General features: G+C 53.1%; 7 protein-coding genes across 7 annotated transcripts; 3 read left to right on the top strand and 4 right to left on the bottom strand.

Annotated features, from left to right (window-relative positions):
• Positions 1-203: 203 nt before the first annotated feature.
• A1O7_07966 (uncharacterized protein) lies at positions 204-1,223 on the top strand (the record flags this gene model as incomplete). Its single annotated transcript, XM_007761961.1, has 1 exon — positions 204-1,223. The coding sequence occupies one exon, from the start codon at positions 204-206 to the stop codon at positions 1,221-1,223; it is 1,020 nt and encodes a 339-aa protein (XP_007760151.1).
• Positions 1,224-2,730: 1,507 nt separating this feature from the next.
• On the bottom strand, positions 2,731-4,266 carry A1O7_07965 (uncharacterized protein; the record flags this gene model as incomplete). The annotated part of the gene is made up of 2 exons (XM_007761960.1): positions 2,731-3,603; positions 3,661-4,266. The coding sequence occupies 2 exons, from the start codon at positions 4,264-4,266 to the stop codon at positions 2,731-2,733; spliced, it is 1,479 nt and encodes a 492-aa protein (XP_007760150.1).
• Positions 4,267-5,131: 865 nt separating this feature from the next.
• On the bottom strand, positions 5,132-10,025 carry A1O7_07964 (uncharacterized protein; the record flags this gene model as incomplete). The annotated part of the gene is made up of 4 exons (XM_007761959.1): positions 5,132-6,070; positions 6,132-8,150; positions 8,203-8,810; positions 8,858-10,025. 4 exons carry the CDS (start codon positions 10,023-10,025, stop codon positions 5,132-5,134), a joined length of 4,734 nt encoding a protein of 1,577 aa, XP_007760149.1.
• Positions 10,026-10,844: 819 nt separating this feature from the next.
• Positions 10,845-12,149, bottom strand: A1O7_07963 (uncharacterized protein; the record flags this gene model as incomplete). Its single annotated transcript, XM_007761958.1, has 1 exon — positions 10,845-12,149. One exon carries the CDS (start codon positions 12,147-12,149, stop codon positions 10,845-10,847), a length of 1,305 nt encoding a protein of 434 aa, XP_007760148.1.
• A 370-nt stretch (positions 12,150-12,519) lies between these two features.
• Positions 12,520-14,775, top strand: A1O7_07962 (uncharacterized protein; the record flags this gene model as incomplete). Its single annotated transcript, XM_007761957.1, has 1 exon — positions 12,520-14,775. One exon carries the CDS (start codon positions 12,520-12,522, stop codon positions 14,773-14,775), a length of 2,256 nt encoding a protein of 751 aa, XP_007760147.1.
• Positions 14,776-15,487: 712 nt separating this feature from the next.
• On the bottom strand, positions 15,488-17,352 carry A1O7_07961 (uncharacterized protein; the record flags this gene model as incomplete). The annotated part of the gene is made up of 3 exons (XM_007761956.1): positions 15,488-16,474; positions 16,528-16,828; positions 16,883-17,352. 3 exons carry the CDS (start codon positions 17,350-17,352, stop codon positions 15,488-15,490), a joined length of 1,758 nt encoding a protein of 585 aa, XP_007760146.1.
• A 1,355-nt stretch (positions 17,353-18,707) lies between these two features.
• On the top strand, positions 18,708-19,257 carry A1O7_07960 (uncharacterized protein; the record flags this gene model as incomplete). Its single annotated transcript, XM_007761955.1, has 3 exons — positions 18,708-18,783; positions 18,849-19,072; positions 19,135-19,257. 3 exons carry the CDS (start codon positions 18,708-18,710, stop codon positions 19,255-19,257), a joined length of 423 nt encoding a protein of 140 aa, XP_007760145.1.
• Between the last annotated feature and the right edge of the window lie 620 nt (positions 19,258-19,877).

The following is a 19,877-nucleotide window of genomic DNA, read 5'->3' as shown; positions in this document are numbered from 1 at the left end:
TTCCAGAGATGGAAGCGACCAAGTGCTCAGTCGCGTCAGTCTGCGATCGGCTGCTTTTCGGGGGATTCGAAGTTTTCTCTTGTCGACGCCTGACTGAAAGGCAATTTCGTATACATCGGCGGGCCCTTTTTATCTAAGACAAGACAGCACCGCTTCATGATCCTTGTCAAGACCGCTGCCTTACCGTGTTCGCCCTCACCAATATGGCCGGATCTGATAAAAAACGGAAGCACGGAGATTTTCATCCTCAGTCCGCCAAAAAGGTCCACAGAGACGACCCTTACTCGCGAAAACATCATAGGAGCGAAGGACCTGTGAGCGATGGACTTCCGCATCTCCCCAGTATCAGTGAAGAATACTGGAACATTGTCTTCACTCACCCCAGCCAGGCGCCTCAGGACCCACAGGCCAGCTATGACAGACTTGAATTCCTTGGTGACGCCTACCTCGAACTCTACGCCACACAGTTGATATTCAATCGCTTCCCCGATTTCGAAGTTGGAAAAATGTCTCAACTCCGGGAGACACTGGTCAGAAATGAGACCATCGGTCAGTACGCCAGCCTTTACGGCCTCGACAAGCAGCTCAAAAACTACAAGCAATTCCAAAACAGCCCAGGCCACGTCTGGCTAAAGATCAAAGGCGACGTCTTCGAAGCTTATGTCGCAGCTGTGGTCCTATCCAGCCCAGACGGCGCAGATACAGCCAAAAGGTGGCTCCATGAGCTGTGGGAACCAAAAGTCCAAGCCGTCGCTACCAGCACTACTCCTAAGCCAAAGAAGACCAAGGAAGAGCTTGCCAAGAAGATCCTGATGAAGGGTACCAAAATCAACTACGTCGACGAAAAGGCTCCCGTGGTCCACTACGGTCAAGGCCGGGAAGAATACTTCGTTGGGGTGTATTTCAATGGTTTTGCCTGGGAGAATCAGTACTTGGGAAGTGGCCGAGGGTCAAGTAGAGTCGAGGCTGGCTTGTTTGCTGCAGCAGAAGCACTCAAGAACCCGCTGGTGGACCAGATCGCCAGAGAAAAGACGAAGGCTCTGGCGCGGCGTGAGAAATATGCTGAAGCTGTCAAAGACAAAGGAGTACAGAAAGAACACGACTTCGGTCGTGCCAATGCCGAGGTGGTAGAGCCGGCATCAGTAACGGAATCGAGGGAGTCGCAGGCTTCTGCAGAGGCCCCGCCAGCCAAGCAACTTCAGGGGTCCCATGTGGTAGTATGAGAAGTGTGATGGCGAGTCGATTTCTCAACGGATGGTCCCTGTTACCAAGGGAGCACTCTCGCCGTTTCAGTTCAAAAGGATGTCAGTCTGCAGCCGCCGCTTGGCAGGAGACGAGGACATCCTGCCATTCCGCGGGGTCCGCGGCTCATTACTGTAGGTGCATTGTAGGCATGTGGTTGGGTGGAGTCTATCGACGACCAAATATGTGTACAGGTAGGTCGGTAGGCATCACCCTCTGCTTCGTCATACTACAGCGGCAGCCGTCCTGGCCTGTTCTCTTAAATTGCCCTTTTGTTCGTCCAACTGGTTTCTGCAGGCGCCATTGTTGTGCTTCTCGCTTCTCTCGGTCTTGGCCAAGGGCATCAACGTGCTTGCTGAGTCCGGTTTCTCGAGCTACCTGGCACAACAGTTATCAACAAAGCCGCATTGTCTTCCCATATTGCGCCTCAACAATGGTCATGTTTGAGCTCGACAAAGCAGAGACAATGACACCACACTCAAGAACAAACAGGCTTTCATTCACAGGCACACTAGTAAAGAAAGATCATTGACTTGCCCTTGGCCATGGGTAAATAATGCTAATCTCCTCCACCAGCGCCCGCGGCAGCACCACAAGGCTCGACTATCAGTCACACCACCAGCATCCACATCCTTGCATCACGCAGTACCCTACTTCACCGCACGACTCCTTCAAACATACACGCCACGCAATGAAGATCGGGATGATCTCCTTGATAAGTCTCTCCCTTTTGGCGCTTGCCGCCGCCATGCTCCATCCTCATCCCGATCCTCAACCTTTGATTATATACACCTCTCCCGGACAATGTACCTCAGCAGGCCAATTTATCTGTCTCTCAGCCACCACATTTGTCATATGCGACGCCAGTATGACCGGCGCAGTCCAGCACTTAGCACTGGGTGACTCGTGATGCGGCAGGCCGGGGCCAGGCCAGTCCGCCTCAGCATCTCATCCGCCGGCGTCTTCAGCCACAAAACCCGGCGTCAGCACACATACCAACTTCGTGACAGTCGCGGCGACACCACCACGAGCTCCACCAGTGCCAACGCCTCCCCCCATTACCAGCACGAAGATCGTGACTGTTGGGAAGAGTGCAAGTCGCACCTTCGCAGGCACCTTGACTGTGGCTGGGATAAGCGTCGTTCCTACGAGTATTGTGAGCGCGAGCGGATCGCCGCCCCCGAAGAAGACTTAAGTGAACGTACTGCAGAGGTATGGGCCTGAAATTGATGGATGGTAAATCTATTGAAAACGACACCACTGATGATGGGCACTCATCTTGCGCTGTATTTATTGTCGAAATGAATGTGTGGGGCTAAAGCTTGACCACGCAGCATAGGTCTGTTCACTCCAACACGTATCCAATCTGTAACTGCTATAGACAATTCAACACGATTCGAAAGTATTACTGAGTTGAGTCGGCATGACCTGCGACCACTCAGCCCCACGATTAGTACTGTATTCTGTCTTTCCATATCCAGACCATGTTCAAGGCTTCTTCAACCGCTGCATGCTCAAATCCATCGCCACATCACACATGCCGCCGTCGACAAAGTCATCCATCAGAACCAGCAGTTGATCTCCCGGGAGCTTTCCGAGCGCCTTGTCCCTAACCCAAGGCATCGTCTTACTGTCACATATGGCTTTTGTAGCAAGCAACCACGAATTCGACGCCGTCGCGGCGATGGCCGAGAACCAGATCTCCAGCCCGAGATTCGTAGCGGTGGCTTGACACTGGATGGTTGTAAACGCCTTGCCTTCCTGTTTGAAAGTGGCGATATTATTGAACTGCGCGATAATGGAGTCTCCATTCAGTGTGGCATTAGCCTGGTCGGAGTAGATGTTATAGTTGTCCACGTTCTGCATCACAAGCAGTCGCTTCCGCTCTTTTCGTAGATCGTCGATTGTGTGTGAGGTCATTTCTTGGAGGTGGCCGATTTCAAGAGCGCCCTGAGCTGCCTTCCGAGCTTCACTCAGGTGGCGGTTGAGGTCGTCGGGCGTAGGACGGGCGCACTCGGCAGGGACGCCATCCCAGCGGACGTGGACCACCACGATCTCCCCTGGGTTGCGCACGAGGAAGGCGATGCAGTCGTCAAGGAAGTCGTCATACCCCATCCCTGGAATTGGCCCATGCATGAAGAACAATTTGTCCTTCATATCCTGAAGCTGTGGCAGTCCACGAAACGCTTGGTGGAGGTAAGCTGGTCTGAATTCGAAATAGCGCGCGCCGATGATTAGCATCGACGATAGCTCGTCCTTTTGCGTGATCGAAGAGCTCTGAATCACGTTGGGTATCAAAGGTCCTTTGAGAATGTCTGCTATTTGCAGGTCCTTGGACGCGGGCGCGATCGAGTCGACCACCTGCAGGGTGAAATCAGCCGCGTGCTTGCGCGTACAGGATGAACGAGTGCCACCCACCTTTGCGAACGCTCCCCCGACTCTCTGAAGTATTATATCTGAAGTGAGCAAACTGTTCATGCCGACGTCGTGTGCGGCAGGCAAGACAAGACGCCGAAAGGGCTTTGATGCAGCTACGGATCCCAATGGTGCAAGCGTGGACATCCATGCCGAGTTGTTGGGACTGACCGTGACATAGAACTGATCCCAGAATGGGAGGCCAGCAATGTTGCCCTTGTGAGGCGCATCGTAGAAACAATGCGTCACGCAGATTTCGTTGCTTATCAGCGACGTCTGGTCGACCAGGGTCTTCATCGTTCCCTGCCTCAGCGTCCCGGTGATGGCATTGATCTCGAGCCATTTGTTGAAGACTTCACGGCCGTCTAGTAGAACCCGACAACGGAAGATCCCATTGAAATGGGGCGGAGTCGTGTCCTTGCGCTCGAGCTCGAGGTGGTCGACTGTGAACTGCTTCAGTTCCGATTTGATAAGTGGCAGTTTTCCAGGGACAGAGAGCTCGATCGAGCATCCAGAGACACAATTGTAGATATAGCATTGGATGCCCTTTGTAGGGTTCAGAAAGTCAATGTCCGATAGCCTCAACTGCGAGACATCCGACCGGACCATGGCTTCCTCTTTATCGTGCAACTCGGCAGAAGCAGAAACTTGGGAGCGTTGGTAGATCACTGTAGGTTCGAGCGCAGGTCCTCCCTAGAGTAGAGAAACACCCTTTGTTGTAGCTATGCTCACCAAGAAACCGATAGGCCCGCATCGGCCTTCGTCGTTGGGCCAATGCATCCTGCTCGAGGCCAATAATCAAGTCGGCTCTGGTCGCGCAGGGCATTGCATGACTACCGCGAGGGTGAGTCTTGTCAGGAACCGAGCTGAGTCGGAGCTCGGACGACAACCTATGTGGCGACAACGACTAGATGACAAGGAAGCATTCCACGCACCGTCCGACCGGAACTGGTCAAGACTTTGGTCAAGACAGCCTGTAGCAATGAGCCACGTCAAGGGCTGAATATCCAGAAGTATGGCGCCGCGAGGAACCAAGCAATCTAGAGACCCAAAGGGCGGAAAGCGAGTTGAAGCCGACGCCGAAGCCGCCGGCTCGAAATGGTCCAGCGAATCCTCTGCCTGAGATCTCTGGCCCTCTTCCTTGCATTGACTGATTCGTTTGTCGCACGCGCATTCTGTGCTGTACTCCGCTTCCAAGTGAGTCCAAGGCCAGATCCAATCGCAAATAGACAACTACGAGATAGGATGCCGAAACTTAGTTGGACAAGGATCGAAGCAGGTATTGTAGGAGAAGTGATTGTATCAATTCCAAAGTGCCTCAGCCTATTCCAACAACACAGCGCTCTTGTTCTAATGCCTCCGTACGAATGTTTGTCACCCGAACAGTTGGTGATAACTGTACTTTTGCATGAAACTCTCCGGTAGCAGTTTGTACTCGTCTGCTAAGCTTGCCCACCAGAACTTCGGCCCGGCTTCAACCCTTCTGCTTCCTCTTCATCATGACAGCCTTGAATGGATTCTTCGCCTTGAACCTCAAGAAAGTACATATGTAGACAACAGCATAGTTGAACATGATGAAAGCAATGAAGATGCCGAAGTCCCGCCAGATATGGGAGTAGAAGACGGAAAACCCACGTCCGAACTGGTCGCCCGTCGCGTATTGGCAGAATTCGCACAGTCCCCCAGATCCCACCTGGACATAGCCTCCGGCTTGGCTAATGTACTGTTGCGTGTACGATTGACAGGTCTGGCCTGGGGGTGCGCGGAACCGGGCAAATTCCCCTTGATTGCATCGAACGGGTTTGTTATGGATTATGGCTGCAAGCATTGCTTCGAGGAGGTAGTGGAACGGCGTAAGCCAATACATCCAACTCCGCCAGAAATACGGCAACTGTGCGGGAGGGACGACCACTCCGCAGAAGCTGACAACGAAAAGGAAGAACAGCGGCACCAATAAACTGGCGAGGAGTTCGTTGGGCGAGAGGGAGGCGATAGCCTGTCCGAAGCTGACATAATACAGCTCGAAGAGCAGGATGTTCAGCAACAGGAAGCCAGACGTGAAGCCAGAGGTCGACGACCGGTACCCGGCGATGCCCCACCACCAGCAACAGTAGAAGATACCTCCAGCGAGCAAGGAGTACGGGATCTCGACTAAGACGGAGCCGGTGGTCCACGCAAACCAACTGTAGATCTTGGCGTTGTTCTCTCGCGACTCGAAGATGTTCCGAGACTTGAGGAAGACCGGCTGTAACTGTTGAATGAGGGGCGGAGAGATGGTGAGCACCAGGAAAACTGCAAATAGGCGGGATTGCATATCGATCGAGGCGAACCCAAGGTGGTAGAAGGTGAAGCAGATGAAAAGTCCGGTCATGATGTGGAGCATGAACTTGCCAACGATATAGTTAGGGGTGCGCTGCACGATGTCAGCTTCAAAACACACACCAAAGTCGAAGAGCAGGAAAGCTGAGACTCACCCAATACGCCACAAATGATCTCTTCACCACGGCCAGAGTCTGTGTCGTAAGTGGCATGGCGTACTCTCGGTCGTCTGTCACGTTCTTGCTATGCTCGACATGCTTTCGGCGTTCAATCATTTCGATGATCTCGTTGGATCGTTCTTCATGGTTCCTGCTCTGCTCCCAAACATCGCCCCAATCTTTGCCTTTATAGTTGGGATCGCCAGCACCTATCGCCTCCAGCATGTACTCTGCTGGGTTTGCATCCGCTGGACACTTGGGTCCACCGTTCTCTTCGAAGTAGTGTATGAGGTCATGCGAATCATGGCCAAGCGGGCCATGATAGACGACTCGACCACCTGCTTTGAGTAAGATGAGCTCATCAAAATGCTCGAACAAGACGGCCGATGGCTGGTGAATAGTGCAGAGAATAGCCTGGCCAGCATCGGCCAATTTCCGAAGAAAGCGAACAATGTTGAAGGCTGCCCCAGAATCGAGGCCAGAAGTCGGCTCATCTAGGAACATGAGCAGCTCCGGCTTACTGGCCAGCTCGACACCGATGGTTAACCGCTTCCTCTGTTCTTGATTCAGTCCCTCGCCAATCTGTCCGATGGTGGCGCCCGCAATGTCCCGCATTTCCAGCAGGTCGATGATAGTCTCGCAGTAGCTGTATTTCTCCTCAACTGACACCTCTTTAGGCTGACGCAGCAGTGCCGAGAACTGCAAAGCTTCCCTGACCGTTGAGGTGGGCTCATGAATATCCATCTGCTCGGCAAATCCGGTAGCTCGCTGAAATGACCTGGGCAACTGTCGCCCGTCCACAAGAAACTCGCCCGTCACCGTGCCAAAATTGAGGCGCTGGGCCAATGCATTGAGGAGAGTTGTCTTCCCTGCACCACTCGCGCCCATCAACGCAGTGAGTTTCCCAGGACGGACATAGCCTTGCACGTTCTGCAGAAGCTGCCTTTCGCCCTTCTCGTATGGAATCACGTAATTGATATTCCGAAAGGTGTAAACAGTCTCGTTCTTCGCCACTTGATCAACTGGGCCGCCATCCTGCTTTGTGTTTGGCGACTCCTTGTTTTCATCCTCCGGACTCATCATCTTTTCCACCGTAGTTTCTTGTGTAGAGCTGCGAGATTCTTCGTCACCTTCTGTCTTTTTCTCTCTTCCGCCAGTCTCAATCGATTCTTCCATCCTCTTTGGCACTTGACCACGTTTGAAGACGGTAATTGCGCCACCTCCAGCGTTTGGCTTCATGATTTCCATCCCGAAGGCGGTGACTGCGAGGAAAAACGCGAAGAAGGCCCAAAGAATGCCAAAATTGCGCCACAGATGCGAGCGGCTGTACCCAAAGGCTTGTTGAATATAACGGGCACCATCAACAGAGGTCCGCCCAGGCTGGCTACCAGCCAATGTGCACGACTGATACTGAGGTGAGGCATTTGGGCCTTGTGGCACGAGGCTCGGCGGTACGCAGTCCATAATGAGGCCGGTGAACTCGTTCGACATGAGACACTCGAAGCCATACTGTATCCAGTTGATCCTTCGAAGCCAGCTGAACCAGACGCGCATTTGTTCAGGTGGGATAAGATAGCCAGTATATACTACCAAAATCTGAATCGAGACACCAGTAAACCGTGTCGCGTCGTCGAGGGTTTTGCACAGAGCGGAAATGGCGCGGAAAAAGGCGTAGGTGACCATCGTGACGATCCAAATGATAAGGCAGGATATAAAGAATTGAGAAGCGGAGGCAGCAAGACCACCCATCCAGTATATGATGATATTGAATAGCAGGACTTGAATGGCGACCAGCGGAACATCGACCACCGTTTGCGCGAGAGCATAGGCTGCGGGGCGGTAGAAGGAGAATGACTTGTGCTTCAGCAAGATCGGTTTTGATGTGAACGCGGCTGTCATTTCTGCCAGGGCCAAAAGGGCATTGAAGAGGAGGACAAGAAAGATAGCGCCACCTCTTGGAAAGGCACCAGCAGTCGTCTTTGGCATCTGAAAGAACAAGCTGCCGACGATGAGTCCCTGTGGATATGTCAGTCGCACGTCGGATGTAGTAGGGAATGCAAGCTCATACCTGGAAAACAATGCCACCCCATTTGCCCACCAGCGATGCGCGATCGCCCAGCATGACAAGGAATTGTCGATGGGTGCATGCGAGCACCTGCTTGTGGAAGGGGATCGCATAATTCTTCTTCTTGTTTTTCTTGGACCTGTTTTCGTGACGGACAGTTCGTTGTTCCTCCAGGTGAGCCTCGAAATCTCGGATGTCTTCTAGATTGCGTTGGTAGGCATCGGAATTCCGGTATAAAGACGCAAATTCGTTTGCGTTTCGAGGAATCCGGTTTTCCCATCCTTTCCTGACAGCTCTTTCGTGAACATCAGTCACTGAAGTGAGGAAGTCGGCAGTCGTCCACCGCGGCTTGCACTCGAAACCAAGGTCCATGAAGTATTGCTTCGCACGATCTGCTGGTCCAAAGTACAAACATTTCCCTTCGTGAATCAGCAATACTTTGTCGACCAATTCGTATAGAGATTCCCCGGCTTGGTAAAGAGAAACTGCTGTCGATGTGCTTGCCATATTCGTGAGAGCTCGAATAGACTGAACATATTCCAAAGCAGTACTGGCGTCGAGGCCCCGACTTGAATTGTCCCAACCCTGAACCGAGGCCCTCGTAATCATGGCTGCAGCGGTGTCAGCAACTTATGACCCTCTTAGACGTATAGCCTACCTTCTGCTATGCTCACACGCTTCTTTTCTCCGCCAGATACTCCTCGCACGAATTGATCACCAACTTTGGTGCCGAGGGTGTGCTCGATCCAAAACAACTTGGTCACAACCCTCAAGAATTCTTTCATGTAGTCTGCCCGAGACTCACCTTCCAATCTCGATTCTTTACCTGGTGTCCGGGTCTGAAGAGCAAACATCAACGTACGCTTGACCGTCAGAGTAGGATAGTGCAGATCGTCTTCTGGATTGTAGATGACTTCTCCCCGGAAGTCCTTCCTCATGGTCTTGGCATCAGTACCACCGTAAGTAACTTCTCCTTCAACTGCTTCGTAACCTTCACGCTGATTACAGAATGTCTTGAGGAATGTCGAACAACCAGATCCAGGTCTACCAAGAACCAACAGCATCTCGCCCGGTCTGACGCAGCCATTGAAATGGCTGAGAAGTTCGCGGACTGGTGGCTTGCCGCCCGCAGCTTTGGCACCTTTGGTGAAAAGGGTCCTCAGCGCCCGAGGGAGGCCAAGGAATATGTCGCCAACTGTTGGTTGTAGACTGGCACCGAGCCCGACACCCTTGACTGTCAGATCACGAAAGATGACACCACTGTGACGGGTCTTCTCTTCTTCGCTATGTTCTTGTCGGGCTTTGCCAAACATGCGAGACATGAGTCGCTCTATTTCATCATTCTCTTCTTGGAGCTCGCCCTGGGATTTGCCTGAAGCACTGGTCCGCCGGCGTGACAAGGCGGTGAACAGGTCATCCTCGGTCTGTATGCTCTTCCGCTGATGAAGACCTGGGCGCTGTTCTCTAGCCGACGGTGTTGACTTTAGAGGCTCGAATCTGGACTCGCTTCTTTCTATCGGAGAATCATCCGAGGTGCCTGTCGAGAACGAGCTCGAGGACAATGGGCGGGCATGGGAATTGTTGTTGGCCTGCCGCGAAGTATTGCTTGAAGAGGTGACGGCCGTGGCGTCTTTGCTGAATGAAGGTGTCCCTGTGTCTTGGATCTCGCTCGATGAAGTCACGGCAGAATAAAATTGTGGTAGGAGCTGAGGTGAATTCCCTGATGCTGTGGAGCCATTTGACGTGTCTTCGACCGAACCTTTCGCAGGGTCTTGGTGAGCACGTCGTTGGTCTGGAGCAGATGGCTGACCCGTAGTGGACTCCATAGGTGCTGGTAGCGAGCCACCAGGGTTGCTCCTATCTGTTGGAGTCGGTCGGTCCATTGAGGATCAACACCGCAAAAGTATAAGTCGCTATGCGTTTGTGAATACAGCGACCCAATCTCAGCTGAGGTCAGTTTGAGCCGCAAGACGCCATCACGAGAGCTTGCAGAAACTGACGGCTATTGCAGGATAAATACTGCAGGATAAGATGCGAGTCCGTAGGAATGAAGCTCACAGCTCGGGGATACGGTGATACCCTACCTGAGAAGAAGCCTTTCAAACAGAAAGAAAAGGCATCAAGAGATCAGAGTTGTCACTGCCATATGCTGCGTGCTTGCATGGTCGACGTAAGGACGAGTACGAATGCTCCAGGTGGAGACCCGGAGCGGCTGGGGAAAGCGCAGCCCACGACCGCCGGATCTGTTTGATCCATTCAGAGGATCAGAGCATAACTGGTCCGAGCGGATGAAGTAGACGCGATAGACTGGCGAGATGGTTGGATGAACTGCTTGATTGTTATGGCCAAGGCGTGTCTATGACGAGATCTTCGTGTCGCTCGGATCTCCAACATCCCGATTCCGGCGCATCTGCCAAGGCTGCGACCTGCTGGTGACGACTCGATATGCTGCTGTGGGCTTCGGAGGTGTTCGGTAAAAATACCCGCGCATCTTAGTCTCCAGAATTTCAGCCGGCCCGTCGCACATCCAGCTGTACACACTACCTACTTAGGTAGGTAGCTCGTGTGGGATGCGAATACGGTGTCCAGGCACGCTAGAGCCGCAAAGAGAGCGCTTGCCGAGGACAAAGTGGTCTTTCTCTACCTCAAGCGACTTTGGCGGCAGGCTTCTTCGCAAAGAAGGCACTCATCTTCTTCATCCCAGAGACATCGACTTTCTTCAACGCGCGGACACCGTTGGATTCTCCCAACCTCTTCCGTTTGTCCTCTTCCTCCTGTTTCCTCTTCTTCTCGGCTCTCAGCTCAGCAGTCTCGTCATCTTCCAAACCCCTCTTCCGGCTGAAGTCGCTGATAGACCGTGACAACAACGCTTCGGCTCGGAGTGCTGCTAGCGAACTGAGGTGACCATCGAGAGGAGTGAAATTGATTGGCGAACCTTTGGCAGCAAGTCGGGCTCTTAGCTTATCCCCTATCGCGTCTGGCACGTAGGATTCAATGAGGAAGTCTAAGACCGTCCGTTTCTTTTGCAGCTCAAGTAGCTCCGGAGATATCGTTTCGGGGACTAATGTGCTCACGGAGGTCGTGGTAGAGACCTCTGAAAATACCGAAGATGGTGCTATACTCGCAGCAGATGACTGAGAATCAAACACCTCAGAGGCATTTTCGTCGTCGTTCTCTTCGTCTGGCGCTGTTGCATTTGACTTCGTTTTAATTGCGGATATGGTTGTGTCTTCTCGCTTGACGCTTAGTATAGGTGCTTCCAAGGCTCTGGTCACGAACTTCTCTTCCAAGGTAAAGGGCAAGCCCCGTGTCATGGCAGCGTCGCCTTTCTGTATCAGCATCCGCAATATTTTGTCCTCACTGGTTCTGAACATTTGCTCATCTCCTGCTTGTATCGTGTCGCAAAACCGGGACATTGCCTCCTCGACCATATGTCTGCCATGTTCGAACAAGTATTTCAGGTGTTTGTTTTCACGCATGTGCTCCTCGAGCAAGTCGTCTATCGGCTGGAACAGGTTTCTGGACATAACGAGAGGCAGAAGGATGAAAGCAAGGTCAAACGGGGTTGCCACGAAGAATTCGGCGGTCTTGCTGACATAGCCATCCTGATTAGATAGACTCGCTTCACTCGGAGCTTCAGACTGATCTGTGTCATCTGCTGCGTGGCTCTCGGCGCGTTCAGGTTCGAGCGGTGTGAATAGAAGACTTCGGGGTCCGGTTGATGGTGGGCTGACTTTTGTGAACTGATATAGCCCCTTCTCTGAGCAAAACAAGAACCGCTGGATGTTCGAGTCGCGAGGATGTCGCAAGAGGAGGAAGCGGGATCGGACGGATATGTCTTTCGGGAGGATGAAATGCTTTAACGGATCTTGTTGTGGGCTTTCAGAGTTCGTCTTGGAAGAGGATTTCTTGACTGGGCTCTTGGAGCCTGAGCGTGTTGTGATTGCCATGATGACTGTAAGACGTCCTCTGTGCGCAGTAATAGAATCGTGGTACTCAGTACTTCCTAGGATGCAGAGACTCGCTCGGTGAACGGGTGACGGTCGACGTTTCACCCCTCGCAGCCTCGCGACACGCGTGCTCAGCGCGTCACCACGAGCCAATCGGAGTCCAGCCTTCTCCGCAAACCATCGTTGTGTTCACCTGAAACCGTCCATTGAAGACCGCCGGAGTGTTGAGTAGGTGTATGAGTACGAGCGCATGGCTGTCGTAGAGCCGTAGCGGATCTCTTATTACTTCAGAAAGAGACGAATCCTCTCTAGCGAGGGCCTTATTCACCTGAACAAATATCATACAATTTGAACCCTGACACGACAAAAGATGTCTGCTGGAGGGCCGTGGCCTCCGGTCTCACCTCAAGCTGCGCTGTTGAGTTCCCCAAGTGGTCGCAGGAAGTACGAAGCCTATAAGAATGGTATGTCGCCAATGCAGCGATCAGCAACCACACCGAGCCTGGTGGACAGACTGCGAGCGGCACGGTCGAACAATGATTTCCCCCCACAACACGATAGTCCTGAGGATGAGGAAGATGAGGAGACGCTACAACTGAAGCTAGCGGCGATTGAGGCGAAGTTGAAGTTGAAAAAACTGCAAAAAGACAAAGCTCGCACTGCCACACCAGGGAGGGACTCCTCCAGGCCCAGTTCAGCCCATCGACCGCCTGCTCCTCCTCAAGTTGAGGTCAGAGCCTCACCCAACAAACGAATACAGGCCACACTTCCAAAGTCGCCATCCCGTGTCTTGCTGGGTATTGATAAGGGGATACGTGGCGCCGACATTTCGCTCAAAAGAGCCAGTACCGTTGCAGGAAGCCGTTCCAGGATCAACTCATCGGATCCCCACGCCGATCGACCTACCTCCCGGTCGTCAGCATTTGACTCGGCTCGCTCCGCGACTTCCTCCAGGACAGCTACCAGCACCGCAAGCAGAAAGACATTCAGTGAACGTATGACCGAAGCTCGAGAACGGGAAACCACCATCGAACAACGCCGTGCGACAACAATCCAAAACCGCCGTAGAGGTTTCGTTTTGGATCAGGATGAGCTCGACAGCTATCGGACAGCAGCAGCAGAAACCCGTGGGCAGGGAGCCTCCAAATCACCCACGCGACAATACTTCGAGTACAGCCGCGATCAAGTTCTCACCGCTGCAGCAGAAGCCCACATTGGCACGCGACATCTTAAAAAGAGTCGGACCATGCCTGACCTTCGAGCTTCTCCTACAAAGGACACGGGGCAGCCCCCAAGATACGGAGGAGACCCCAACCTGTACGAAGACTTCTCCGGCTTTCACCTGACCTCACGAGTCCTTCCGCATTCTTTCCTCAAACGTACCCTTCCCACCGAGACATTCACTATCTACCGTATCCCCGACCTCCTGAAGAACGTGAAATCTCCCGACTACGAACTTCCCGAAACGGTATGCGACTACGTGGTTTTCGCCGTCATTGCCTCCAAGTCCTCCCCGATGGACCACAAGAAGATGCCCAACCAACGAGATCCCGACAAATCCACCGTAGGCACAAAGGACTGGGAGAAACAATGGGATGACGGCTCGCACAACAGCCGTCGCTTCATGGCCATCACCCTCACAGATTTGATCTGGACAATTGACCTGTACTTGTTCGGCACGGCGCTACCCCGGTACCACCGCCTCAATCCTGGGACGGTTGTGGCGATCCTCAACCCGGGCATAATGCCTCCTAAGCCGGGCAAATCCGACAGTGGGGCATTCTCCCTGACTCTGTCCGACGACAGCGACACGGTTCTCGAGATCGGACACGCGCGAGACCTAGGCTACTGCAAAACGCTGAAGAAGGACGGCAAAGAATGCGGCAGCTGGGTCAATGCCGCCAAGACGGACATCTGTGAGTGGCACCTGAATGCCGAGATCCAGCGAACCAAGGCCGCGAGGATGGGCGTCAACACGGGGTCCAACGGGTTCGAAAGGCGGGAGCATCAGCCCATGACAAGAAATGAGGACCGTGCCCACAGGGGCTTGCTGAATAGGGATGGGAGAAAGTACGACCGCGAATCAGGCGCGCATTACTATATCGCCAGTACAGGGCCGAAGGGTGGCGGCGGTGCGACACGTGGAACTGGTGGTGCCGCTGGTCCAGACGACCCGTTTATTCAGGCTGTCGAGGGAGACTTATCCCGGCCGAGCGAACGAGATGCACGACTGCGCAAACACCTGGCCGCGCAGGCCAAAGAGAGGGAGATTGCCGAGAAGCTAGGCTCGAGAGAACATGGTGGCTTCGGATTCGACAGTGCTGGCGCCGAGTATTTGCGTCGCAAGGCAAAAGCCAGGGAAGACAAAACCAAAGGGGTCGGCGGCAGTCTGGACGATGCCTCAAGCAAAGGCTCTGCTGCGATCTCAAAGGCCATTCTCTCCAGTGGGAGTACTACGAATGAGAATCGCAAGCGCACGGCAGCAGATGTCCGTCTGTCACCAGTCAAGAAAACACGTTTCGTCACGGCCAAGGGCATCAGGGAGGCTGGGAGGGAAAGTCTGGGCGCACCCGGCCACCCAATGGCTCACGGTAGTGACAGTGAGGACGAGTTGGAGATTGTTTGAATGTGCCTAAATCCCACTTGGTGTATGAAATCACGAATTTGTTATCCTGTCAGCACGTTCACGGGCGCATTTGCCGCCTGATTATCCACTACGATGAGCATCGTGATGCTTGCGCTTTTCTCCCCGAAGCGATTGGACTATTTGGTGTCGAACATTTCGAGTTTTCATATTCCTTCTTCGGCTCGATCTTCTTTCAGGGTGTGGTTTCATTGGAGCCGGAGATAGTCTCTGTGGCTCTGATCGAGTCATGCCAGGACGCCAAATCCCACTCACCAAATTTATCTGCGAACTCGCATCAGGAATTATGCCATCCGAGCCGTTATCGCCGGCGACATCATCTATAGCCGTGTCGTTTATACCCAAGTTTGAAACGGTTGATATACTCGGGCGGCTGTCCCGAGCTCGTGAAGTCCTCAAGCATCGCGAAGTGGCTGTTGGCTCGCGGGGCGCCTTCAACTTCTTGGGAAGTCCTTCACGTTTGGTCAAGGACTCGGCAGATACGTCCACGCATTTGGTCAAAGTCGTGTCATCCAGTGCCATGACTGTCTCTGGCATTAACATTCTCGGTATTAATTAACGGTTCAACGGCCATGAAAACGTGCCAAGCCCAAACATTGAGGCGTCAGAAAGCCGGGGTTGTTGGCTGTTTAGACTCGCTCAAGGTTAGAGAATTTCTCGATCACTGTTGTGACTAATTCCAACACAGAGATATCTAGCACACTGTCTTCCAGGTCCTCTTCCACCATGGCCAGGTCTTTTGGACCCTGCGCTCTTCCTCCAGGATCTGCTGAAGATTCTCGACCTCTCTTCGACCGCTCGTGATATCAATCTCCCCAGCCCTCCTGATCTTCGTCCTGTACCACAACTTGTATCCGATGTACATGGCAAGGACGATTGGAGCAGCAAGGTAAACCTCAAAGAACCCCTTGACAAGTTCCGAGGCAGACATTTCAGCATAGCCGACTGGAGCGAAACCGGTCCAAAACTGCGCAACAAGGATCAGGCAGTTCATGATCAGGCCGATCCAGGAGCCATAGACGGTAGCTTGTGATTTGAAAGGGAGTTCGTCCAGGGTGTGGCCGGCCATTCGCCAGGCCCTCCGGAAGCGAATGTGGCATAAGCAGATAGTGCCCCACGTGAAGATGGCGGCCAGACCACTGATTGCAATCATCCAATTGAAGGCTTCGCCGGTGGTGTCCGGTCCAGCTGCAACGATGTAACACAGAAATCCAAGAAGTGACGAGACAATGATAGCGACCAGAGGACGCCCCTCACGGTCGACATAGCCTAGAATCTTTGGGGCTTGACCCATATCGGCCAGCGCAGCTAGCGTACGGCTTGCACCGTAGACCGATGAGTTTCCGACTGAAAGGACAGCGATCAGGATGACGACATTCATGATCGATGGAACAGCATCGATGCCAGCATTGCGTACCGCGATGACGAATGGGGAAGCATTGGCATCGGCCGAAGAGTTGCCGTTGAGCAACATTGGGTCGTTGTAGGGGACGAGAACGCCGACGATGGTGAGGGACACCATGTAGAAGAGGGCAATTCGCCAGAAGACCTGCTTTACCGCGGTAGGCAGCGCAAGGCGCGGGTTCTCCGTCTCAGCAGCGGCAAGGCCGACCAATTCGGTCCCACTGAATGAGAATGCGGCAGTCACAAAGACTGAGCAGAGGCCTTTGAACCCATGATTCTGGGGATACTGTCAGCGGCCGGCAGAATACCCAGTAGTCTGCGAGAACTCACAAAGGCACCTGGTTCGTACCAGTAACGTGTCCCAATATATCCTTGGCTCCCAACTCCACCTGTGTTGATGATAATTCCGAGAATGATGAAGCCAATCACAGCGAGAACCTTGATGATCGAGAAGATGAACTCGGCCTCGCCATAGCCTCTGACGCCGAAGAAGTTGATGAGGATGATAGCAACCAGAAAAATCGTGACCCAAGCGGCTCCGTTAGTGCCTCGACTGCCAGGCCAGAATTCGAGCGTGAGCGACGCGGCAACGATTTCAAGCGGGAGCGTCACGAGCCACTGAAGCGCGTAACTGAAAGAAATATTGTTAGTCTCCAACATGTCGATTGAAGACTCTGACACTCACTTCCAGCCCATGGCAAATCCCCAAGCCTCGTCCACGAACCGACTGGCATAGACAGAGAACGCCCCAGCAACAGGATACTGCACTGCAAGTTCGCCGAGAGCATGAGTGGTGCAGTACAAGGTCAAGCCGATGAGACCATATGCGAGGACCAGGGATGCAGGGCCACCGCTGGCGAGGGCAGAGCCAGAGCCAACGAATAAACCCGTTCCGATGGAACCGCCAATGGCAATCATTTGCAAATGTCGTTGTTTCAACTTCATAGCCAGGGCTGGCTCGGCCGGGGGTTGATCTTTGAGGATTCGGCCATTGGCGTCGATGGCTTGAGCAGTGACACGAGCATTGGGGTTCCGTTTGAAGCCGTCCAGGAAGCGACCGACAGCGGTAGAAGCTCGAGGATATTCAACCTTGCCCTCAGACACGTTGGAGCTGCCAACAGGGCTACCTGCCCTCGCTTCAAGGTCCTTCTCCATCAGAGAGTTTTTCCGGGGCGCGTATAGAAACTGGCTACTAGGGCAATAAATCTACGGGATATAGCCAAGTACGCATCAGCAGGGGATGCATAGGTCTGAAATAGGTGTCGAGCAGAAGGGTTTCGCGTGGGTGTCGGAAAGATGCGACGATCGCTGACGCCGAGCGACAAATGAGAGCCATGTTAGTGATCAATTGCAGCGGAGTCCGTGAAAAAAAAATTCCTGTGGGTTGGTAGGAGTAAAAAGCGCATAGGGAAATACTGCAGGTCCAGCTGCAAGGCTACCTCCTCTCACTGGTACTGCTACGTCGAGGGCACCCATCCTTAGATAAGCTCAAAATGAGCGTGTGGATGGCGTTCCGGAAGGCTATTTGGCTGTGGCAAATGCAACTCAAGCGGTGGAAGCCGTGTCTGCCGTCAGCCTCGTAGCGAGCTCGCCGAGGTGGAGCGGTAGATTGTTGGCAAAGGGTCGTGAGGTTGTAACGGATCGCTTTGACGTTCACCCTCGTTGGCCGTGTACGTAAGTTACGTCGTAAGCACATGCTGGCAAACATTCCAACAAGTTCGATAAACACGAAATGAGATTCTTGTAGAGCTGTGTACAACGAAGCGCCGGATTACCAAAATCTCGTCATAAACTGAGCGAATTTCGGGGCTGCTGAGGAGATTTTTTGAAATGCGTCCGCCGAGGCGAGGCATGGCGAGGCTGCATCGGAAAAGGCACCGGCCTCCGGAATGGAAAATCAAATCTCCTAGTATGCAATTTCTCGTGCCCACGCTCGAGCTGCCTGCGAGGCGATGGGCCTACCGTCGAGACGCAGAGATGCCGTGCTTGATGCTATGCTGGATGGTATGTCGTACATGGCTAGAACATTTCAGGAATAGACGCGACCATCTCAATTACAGCAGATGAATGGTCTGCCCACATGTATCTTTCTTGTCGCGCACGGTTTGATCTTCCGGCCCAGCGAAAAAGGGCATGTGCTTTCTCCATCGGCTCAGTGGCTATGTCTCATCCTATCTTTCCCCTCGAGGTATTGGGACGGAGAACCTTCTGTGCTCGTTTTCGCTGCCAGATACCACCAGACTGCAATGAAGGACAGAACGCTATCGGCCGGCGCCAGGCAGAGCAGGCAGCAACAGGATCTTGACCAATCAACGCCGAGAAGGCTTGCAACGAAAGGAGGTTTAGCATCGTATCGCATACGAAGCGTTCATGAAGCGTAAACAGTCGTGCTTGGCTTCACAACTCCAACGCTACAAATTGCTCACATTTCCCTATGTCTGTTGTCGAGCTGCGCTTCGTTATTGCTCACTTGGCACTGCTTCCGGGGTCTGAGACACTGTAAGCTCAACATGGCCGAAACCTGGAATCCGCCAAAGGACGGCACCCCATGCTGGATCAATGTCCTGGCAACCGATGTCCAACGAGGTAAGCATCCGCGCCAAATGCCAAACTTACTTATGACAGAACTAATGATCGCCTTCTGCTTGTAGCCAAGGCTTTTTATAGCACTGTGTTCGACTGGCGCTTTCACAGGGCTTCGACAGCCGATGGGCACACCCTCGATCCAACGGAGATCGCCATGTTCGAAGTACCCGGCCAGGCATGCCCTGGTGGTGGAATAACCCGAGTCAGCGAATCTGAGTGGACTGGCTCGCACGGTAAAGGAGGAGTAGTTCTGTATCTGTATGTGGATGACATCAACGCGTATGGAAAGGTAAATCGTCGTCCATCTGCGTAAGAGTGGTGATGTTGCTGCTGATTGACGTGGGGTGACAGAAAGTCGTGGAAGCAGGTGGCAAAAAGATGACAGAAATCATGCCAGAAGGTGACAGGGCCGTGATGCAGCACTTTGAGGACACAGAGGGCAATTACCTTGGGATTTATAGCATGAAGAAGTAGGAGAAATAGAGAGGTGTCACTGAAGGAAGACAATACAGTACCTCGCCATCCTGAGCTTAGGATATTGTTCAGTGCCTGTTGAAATAATGTCGCACAAAGCGCCCGTCAGAGACCTTTCTTGACCTGAAATGAATTGCTCCAGTTGGAATATTGGAGCACCTTGACGCGGCATTGCAGCTTGGCCTATTTACAGTGTTTCCTCGACAGTGTAGTGCTGGCGCGATGAGACGGCCATAGAGAGGTACTTTAATCGACGATGCACCAGATGTGTAACCGTTATTAAGTAAGACCGTTTCTTAGCACTGTACGACATTGCAGTTATCCAGGATGAGCACGCTCGCATGTATTGTCTTGCTCGAGGCAGCGGCATTTCTTGTCTTCCTGGTTAAGACTTGTGCTCTGCCTATCGAGTGGCATGAGTATTGTCCCTCATTTGCTCCAAAAGTCTTTCAGGGATCTGGGTGATTCTATTCTAGGATGTCAGGCGAGGGGCGCGGTGCAGCAGTTGATGTGACTGCGGCAAGGGTTGTGGCCATCCAGTAAATAGCGATGGACAAGTGCGGGAGTCGGGCTTCGGATGGGACGACACATCCCGACCTATGTACTCCGTGCATATGAAA

The sequence above is a fragment of the Cladophialophora yegresii genome, assembly GCF_000585515.1.
Source record: "Cladophialophora yegresii CBS 114405 chromosome Unknown aczIN-supercont1.5, whole genome shotgun sequence".
NCBI lineage: Eukaryota > Fungi > Ascomycota > Eurotiomycetes > Chaetothyriales > Herpotrichiellaceae > Cladophialophora > Cladophialophora yegresii.
The sequence above is the reverse complement of the archived record's forward strand: the minus strand, read 5'-3'. Positions and strand labels throughout refer to the sequence as shown.